Genomic DNA, 8,819 nt, shown 5'->3' with positions numbered 1-8,819 from the left:
CTCTTGGGGCGCCTGGGTGGCTCAGTGGGTTAAAGCCTCTGCCTTCGGCTCGGGTCATGGTCCCGGGGTCCTGGGATCGAGCCCCGCATTGGGCTCTCTGCTCAGCGGGGAGCCTGCTTCCTCCTCTCTCTCTCTCTCTCTCTCTCTCTCTGCCTGCCTCTCTGCCTACTTGTGATCTCTGTCTGTCAAATATATAAATAAAATCTTTAAAAATATATATATATATCTCTTGTGGGGCCCCTGGGTGGTACAGCTGGTTAAGCATCTGACACTTGGTTTCAGCTCAGGTCCTGATGTCAGGGTTGGGCTCCAAGTTCAGTGAGGAGTCTGCTGAAGTTTCTCTCTCTTCCTCTCCCTCTGCCCCTCCCCCTGCTTGCTCATTCATTCTCTGTCTCTAAATAAATAAATCTTAAAATATATATATCATGTAAAAAAAGGAAAAAATACATCTCTTGTAGAACACATATATTTGGGTATTTTTTAAATCTATTTTTATAATCTCTGTCTTTTAATTGGAAAATTTAGTCCACTAACTTTTAAAGTAATTATTAATATTTTGGGGTCTGGGTATACCCTCATTATTTTCTTTTCTCCCTCCCTGACCCTCCTTTATTATTTCCTTTCTATTTGTCTCCTCTGTGTTTTATTTCTCCATTCAGTCTTTCCTTTTTTTTTAAGTACTTGTTGAATATTCCTTAGAATTCCATTTTAGTTTTCCTACTGGCTTTTTTAGCTAGACTTCTTTGCATTTGTGTTTTTACAATATGCCCTGGGGATTACACTGTATAACCCACGTAGTTAATATTCTACTACTTAACATAAAATGTTGAAACCTTCCAATAACAAAAATCCATATCCCCACTCAAAGCCTTTATACTGTTATATGCATTACATCATATTATGTATTGATGTTATGTAATGATGTATTATATCATGCCATTTATATTACATTACCCCACAAGACCATATTATAATTATTGCTTTAGTCGCATTAGTATAAAGAAATTAAGAGGAAAAAAAGCAAAAAACAAATCATTTACATTTACCCAGACATAAACTTCCTTCATGATTTCTTAAAGTGCTTATCTGCCAGTGTGGAATTCTCAAGGTATGCTTTTATCGAAAATATCTTTAGTTTACCTCACTCTTGAAGAGTATTTTTGCCAGATACAGAAATCTTTATAACACCCCTACCTTCTGTGCGTACTCCCCCCAACGACAGTATGTCTGCTTCCATTCACTCTCCAGTATCTTCAAGTAGCTGTTTTTTTCTATTATTTCTAGATTTTAAAGTTGTTTTCTTTGGAGAAGTCAGTTAGGTGGCCAGCACCATTGAATTTATCACTTTGATTCCCCTTCCTAACCTGCTTTATTGAGGTATAATTTATGTACAGTAAAACTCACTTCAAAGTATACTGACTTTTAAATAAATTGGCCTAAACACAAATATACCCACATAGTATTTCCAATGTGGTTTTGAGAAAGTTGAACACTATTCAAAATTTAAAGATTACCCAAGAAAAGAAATACCAATCTTGATAGCCAGCTATGTGAGCTTTAAAAAGCATTATATATGCTCTTCGTACAGTACATTGCTCAAGGACTTCATCATACTCTTAGTAAAACCTAAACCCTATGTTATAAAAAAGGCACTGCAGAGACTTATAATACAAATTAGAAGGAGATTAACTCACCTTTTTTGGGCCTTTTTTCCTTGGTGTGATATTTTTAACAGCACTTCCCTTCTTAGGGACTGAAGTCTGCCCAGGTGGTTTAATGCGACCTGATTTCCTGATCTGCTGTGTTGGTAGTATTACAGCAGTTTTCTGTGGAGACTGCATTGAATGCTGGGTTGCTTTGGAAAGAGAAGACTGTGTTTTTGCTATATTCTTTGTAACGGGCACTGAGAAAAACAAAAAACACAACATAAAAATAAAACTAAAGTAAATGACACAGGTATTGCCTTCTTAGGACTCTAAAGAAATTTAACTCAACCTTTAAAAATATTCCAAAGGTTATTCATTAAAAACCACTTAAAAGTACCATTTAAAGTGAAGTTTCAGGGGGCGCCTGAGTGGGTCAGTCAGTTAAGTGTCTGACTCTTGATTTCAGCTCAGGTCGTGATCTGAGGGGTCATGAGATCAAGCCCCACAGGGAGTTCACTCTCAGCAAGAGTCTGCTTGAGATTCTCTCTCTCTGCCCCTCCTCCCACTCACACATGTGTGCCTTCTCTCTCTCCCATTAAAGAAATAAAATCTAAATACATACATACATACATACATACATAAAATGAAATTTTAGGTATTTAAGATTTCAGATTATCAGCAAGTAGTCAAATTCTCCAGAAAAAAAAAAAAAAATGAAGAGGCTTTTATAAGACAAACCAGTAACTTCAAACTTAGCATAGTGATAATTTCTAGCAATTTACATTGTCTGCTTCTCCTATTTTTAGTTCTTAGCCAGAAAAGAGTTTTCCCTTCAGAAAATACCAGGCCAAAATATCTAACCACAATGTATGCAGGAATCACTCTTCTCATCAATATAGAAAAACACAGCAAAACCACTATCAACTCGTAGTTCGTCTTTCAGAGGCCAGAGGAATTCCCTACACTTGATTTTTAATGGTTCAAGCTCATTATGTTCCTATATGTATGTCTAGTACTGAAGCTTCATATACCACAATGTAGACTCTACATTAACACTGTCATGGAAGGACCACTATCATATGCGAGTAAGCCCTATCCAGACAGTCTGAGCATGTCAAATTAACGTTATCTGCCAGGTTACTTTTCTCGATGTTCACAGTCAAATAAAAAGAGATGTTATTAGTATTAATCTCCTAATAATTTTATTATAAAAAACATGAATTTTATATAGTAAGAAGTACTAATGTCAAAAATTCTTTACAGGAAGAATGTGTAAGAACAACATTTATACATTTATGCAAAATTCAACTACTTTTATTTTGAGGGCTCCATTTTACAACTTGAAACTAATCCACAGCTTTGCTCTTCCCACACTCCAAGACTGTGTATGAATCTGACCTTCAATGGAGAATACCACATCTTCCCCGTAGCCTTTTTAATCAAGGTTTTTACTTGCCAAACCAAGAGGAGAAACAGCTGCCAGGGCAAAGGGAGAAAACTTAACTGCCACCACCACTTTCTCCCCTTATTTACAGTAATTCCTGTACCTACCCCTTCTTACCTCTTTACCATCATCTACCTCATACTCCACCCTCACTTCTGCTTTCTTCAGTAATCTCAGTGACCTAATTCACACTATTTCTTCTTACACAGTCTCCTTGTCATCATCTTCAGAAATTTAAACATCATAATTCAATGCTTCATCATTCTGACATCACCAACAGTTCAACCCCTCCCTAAAATGGTTATACTTAGCTATTCTGGAACTCTTCTATCTCCAAGACAACCACTGCGATACCTTTCTTTACCTCCAATTTTCTTACCTGTCATCTTTGCTTCATACCAACTGACCAGGCTTTTTTGCTCGTTATGAGATCTAGCCACAAACCCTCTCTATTTTCATTCAATCTATTAACTTTCTTCTGGCTTTACTTTACTCCTTATCGACCTCCTATCCACTTCTAGCAATATCCCCCTAACTAGTATCCCTTACTTTATCACCCCTTGATCTTTGATCATGTCTAGCATGCTGGCTTCCACCTTTGAGGCACACTATCATTTGCTTTCCCTGGCCTTGAGCTGTAGAACATGGGTCAGCAATCTTTTTCTATAAGGAGCTAGATAGTAAATGTTTCAGGCTTTCAAGGCCACATACAGTCTCCACCACACATTCTTCTTTGTTTGTTTTCTTAAATCCTTTAGGAATATAAAAACCATTCTTAGCTCACAGGCTACATGGGCTGGATGTGGCTTAGCCCTTGGGTTGCAGTTTGCCAACACTTGCTTCGGAACATAGGAATATTATTGCTATAAAATCCACACTGACTTCAATTTGGGTGTCACTGCTGCAACTCACTAATTTCCAAGGATGCTCCACAACAGAATGCATTTCCCTGTTAAAGGTTCCATCTCCTTCTTACTCTATTCCATTCAGCAAATGACCCTACCTTCTACTTTATGGGAAGATTAAAGGGTATCTTTGGGAGTGATCATAACCATCTCACTTCTCCATTTTAAAATGCTTTTATTGGGACGCCTGGGTGGCTCAGTTGGTTAAGCAGCTGCCTTCGGCTCAGGTCATGATCCCAGCGTCCTGGGATCGAGTCCCACATCGGGCTCCTTGCTCCGCAGGGAGCCTGCTTCTCCCTCTGACTCTGCCTTCCACTCTGTCTGCCTGTGCTCGCTCTCACTCTCTCTCTCTTACAAATAAATAAATAAAATCTTTAAAAAAAAAAAAATGCTTTTATTTTCATTCATTCTCACCTCTTCTTCTTGCACCAAATGAAAAGTCTTGCCTCTACTCTTCTAAGTCCAGTCAATCCCCTTTACTTATCACCTAATAATTATCTTATTTGGTTCCCATGAGACATTATGGTTTCTATGTCCTCCTCTTTCTTCACAGTATTTAATCACTTGATCCCCAACTATTCTTACAACACTCATAAATCCTTTATTTTGAAGTTAGTTCTCCTAGTTTCTGGTATACTTTCAAGCCCTTGCATGAATCACCTTCTAGTCCTTACCAAAATACCAAGAAGCAGCACCTATACTTAATACTCCAATTTCCTTATTATTCTGAGTCTCCTTAGCCTCCTGTAATTAGCTTTCCTTCTTACAAACATATTTTAAGGAAATTCTTTCCCAGGTCAGTAATGACACTTCCCTAGTTACTAAATCCAAATAAATCCTCACTGTCTTGACTAATCTGTTTATCTCCACAGTTCTGGTCTCCACCTCTGAATAGATGGCATGAAGAAAAGGAAACAGATTGGGCTTTGGACCTGAGTTCAAATTCTTGCACCAGGCTGGTTTAAGACAGAACCTAAGATAATAGAAGGTCCTCAAAAAATGCTGAATGAACAAAAACTATTTTCAACCTGCAAGCCAATGTTATTCCTTTAAAACCAGTATATTCTATATAAAATATGTAATTAAGTTGTAATGAATAAAACAGTAACTTGTTGGAACATGGCAACTATAATGAAATCATTATTTGATCTAAGAATTTTGGTGTTTTAAAATTTGAAATTTGGCATTTGAAATTAATAAATGTTAGGACACAAATACTTTAGCTACAGCTTCAAATATTCCCCTAAAATGTAATATTCTATATGAGCTCCTTAATTCATAGTTATACACATGTATGAGCAAAATAAGAAAAAGCATTATAAAAAATTTTGTGTATCAAAAGAAATTTTCACTTTGTTGATTTTTTAAGATTTTATTTATTTATTTGACAGAGATAGAGACAGTGAGAGAAGGAACACAAGCAAGCAGAGTGAGAGAGAGATAAGCAGGCTTCCCACTGAGCAGGGAGCCCAACGTGGGGCTCAATCCCAGGACCCTGTGAACAGGACCCGAGCTGAAGGCAGATGCCCAATGACTGACCTACCCAGGTGCCCCAAGAAATTTTCACTTTAGAAAGCAAGCTTTTCAAAGGCAAATACTCAGTTTCATTTACTGTCATGTCCTCAGCACCTAGAACAAAATACTTTTTCAAATATTTTAACTAAAGAGGAAAGAGTAATCATCCAATATATTAGACATCAAAATTAAACTATACATTATACATGTATTTATCTCCAAAAAGCAATCATATAACATATACACTATGCTGAAACTCTATTAAGTATTAATTAAATTATTTCCAATACAAAATAAATTTGTTTAAATGATAAGGTTCAAATTATATCTAGCACTATAACCGTGTGTTCATAGTGGCCACAAAGTGAGTAGAAACCTTTTTTGACAAAAGTATGTGAAATATATAGAAGGATATACTAACCATCTTTAATAAAAATTTTTATGTGAATACCTAACACAAAACCTACCTGGTTCTTCAGCTTATCTTCAGATAGAACAGAGAATGTTCAGCTAAGAAAAATATCCAGGAGATGAGAAGTTAGTGAATTGTGGAAATGCAAAAGAAATTAATAAATCTTGGGAAATGATCAGAAGGCAGTCAAGAGGAGGCCTGGAAGCCTGGAACAGGGGAACTCCAGAAAGGAAACAGATGCCAGTATTTTCTGGCTACCCATTACATGCTAGGCATTTCTATTACTGCTATCCCACATCATCCACCCAAACATCCTATGAGGTAGGTATCATTTCCCCACTTTCTACATGTCAGGAGACTTGGGCTCTGTGGGGTTAGATAATGTAGCCAAGATTACCCATTTGGCTAAGAGAGTTTGGTCTCCTAAGTGCATACTTTTTCTTATATGCTGCCTTGCTTTCAGCAAAACAGGCTATTAAATGCACTCCCCTGAGTCACAGTGCACATGTTTACAAAAAGCAGGAGGAGGGACAAAAGACAACCTTGTGAATTCCTACAAGATCCTTCACTAGAGTCCATAGGTGCTCTCTGACAGAGGGAGTCTTCGGTTTTTAAAAAAACAGATGTAGAGGCATACAAAGAGAAAACATTAACAAGTACAGAAAAAAACATGCTGGTAAAACTTTTCATGTCTGGCGATTTAACCTTATTTAGTGTTTATTTCCAAATAACACTCATTAAATATACATTTCTGCTAACATATGAAGATGTTTTATTATTGAAAGACAGTGCTTGCCTTCTCTGAATTGTGAAAAGACACCTGCACATACAATTACCACAGAAAAGGAAATACACTTAGAAATGAACAGCAACTTCCTATTTTCAGCTACTGTTACATATGTGCTGGTTTAGCTTAAACAAAGCTGAGTTGAACCTAAACAAAAATGGATCGGAGATATAAATTAATATGTATCTTGCTTTTGATCTATAAAGACTTAAGAGGAATGGTTGCTTAGTGTTCTCCAGATTTTTCATCCACTATTTACTCAATACTTAGTGTGTACTTTTTACCAGCTGAGGCAATCTAGGAAATCCGGAAGAAATAAATATGGTCCCAGTCATATAACTCATGTCTCCCATGAATATATTTGTGGATCCATAAAATTCCCATTTCCTTAAGTAGATAGATGATATATGATTTCCTTCTCCTCAAATAGACTGAATGCTACATATGTAGCCATATGACAAGAGCAGAAATTACTATAAAAATATATTCCTTGAATTTGAGGCAAGAAATAAACAAAATCAAATTCTGAATAGCCAAAACAGAAAAGTAAGATATGGTCTGGAGAAACCAAAACTCTTTAAAAAAAAAAAATCTGTCATTATAAACATTTGATTTTGGAACTTTTTTCATGTTTAGAAATATTTTGCAAGTCATCTTCCTTGTTCTTAAAACTGTATGTACAATTTACACTAAAATCTTTCGTGCTAACTACAAACCCAAAGAAAGAATATAAACCTCAACAGTGAAAAATACAGAGATACCAACAGAGATGGTTACACTTACATGATCATTATCCAACATTGAGGCCTGGTATTCACAAAAGCTTGGCTGAAGTGCCCAATACCTTTATCTGGAAACTTAGCCCCCGACTCACTGAGCTCATAATGCCACAAACTGACTAGTCTTGGGTCACAGTAAGAGCAAAGGGGATGTAAGTCAGGTGTAAACCCCTGATCTTCCTTCATTCACTCCTACTGCCAGCCCATGCCATCACACTGGCTTCCTTGACAGGTGTTTTCAAATTCTGTCCCATTTGTGCTCGCTTCTCTCCCAACCTGTATCAGAGGAGCCACCATCCTATCCCAGAAGCCTAACCTTGCTTCAGAAATTAAATGTTCATAATAGCCAGAGTCTGCTTTTCCTCTGAAATTAGCCTTTTAGAATCCCCAAGGACTCTTCTTGTCACATAAGAGTTATTTTCCCTTTCCATAATAAACGAGCTGATAGTCTTCTGTTTTTTTAAACATTTAACATCAAATGGGTCTTTTGTTGTTTGTTTTTGAAAGATTTTGCTCATTTATTTCGGAGAGAGGGAGAGAACATGAGTAGGGACAGGGGAGAGGGGCAGAGGCAGAGGGAGAGGGACAGGGAGGGAGACCCAAGTAGACTCCATGCCAAATGCAGAGCCCGACACAGGGCTTGATCCCACAACCTGGAGATCATGACCTGAGCAGAAACCGAGTCTGATGCTTAATCGACTGAGCCACCCAGGCATCCCTGAGAGTCTTTTGAAAGCATGTTTATAAAACAAAGAGGCAACCCACGGAATGGAAGAAGATATTTGCAAATGACAGTACAGGCAAAAGGTTGATATCCAGGATCTATAAAGAACTTCTCAAACTCAACACACACAAAACTGATAATCATATGAAAAAAATGGGCATAGGATATGAACAGACACTTCTCCAATGAAGACATACAAATGGCTATCAGACACATGAAAAAACGTTCATCATCACTAGCCATTAGGGAGATTCAAATTAAAACCACATTAAGATACCACCTTATACCAGTTAGAATGGCCAAAATTAGCAAGACAGGAAACAATGTGTGTTGGAGAGGATGTAGAGAAAGGGGAACCCTCTTACACTGTTGGTGGGAATGCAAGTTGGTGCAGCCTCTTTGGAGAACAGTGTGGAGATTCCTCAAGAAATCAAAAATAGAGCTTCCCTATGACCCTGCAATTGCATTACTGGGTATTTACTCCAAAGATACAGATGTAGTGAAAAGAAGGGCCATCTGTACCCTAATGTTTATAGCAGCAATGGCCACGGTCGCCAAACTGTGGAAAGAACCAAGATGCCCTTCAACGGACGAATGGATAAGGAAG

The 8,819-nt window shown here is 37.4% G+C and overlaps 1 protein-coding gene across 3 annotated transcripts in view; it reads right to left on the bottom strand.

Annotated features, from left to right (window-relative positions):
• Positions 1-8,819, bottom strand: part of SCML2 (Scm polycomb group protein like 2) — a 93,384-nt gene that overhangs the window by 20,097 nt on the left and 64,468 nt on the right. For all 3 annotated transcript variants that reach the window (XM_059386181.1, XM_059386178.1, XM_059386180.1), the window contains exon 7: positions 1,695-1,903. In XM_059386181.1, coding sequence (XP_059242164.1) covers positions 1,695-1,903 — 209 coding nt within the window. The remainder of the gene's footprint in view (positions 1-1,694; positions 1,904-8,819) is intronic.

This window comes from Mustela nigripes, chromosome X (assembly GCF_022355385.1).
Source record: "Mustela nigripes isolate SB6536 chromosome X, MUSNIG.SB6536, whole genome shotgun sequence".
Taxonomy (NCBI): Eukaryota; Metazoa; Chordata; class Mammalia; order Carnivora; family Mustelidae; genus Mustela; species Mustela nigripes.
The sequence above is the reverse complement of the archived record's forward strand: the minus strand, read 5'-3'. Positions and strand labels throughout refer to the sequence as shown.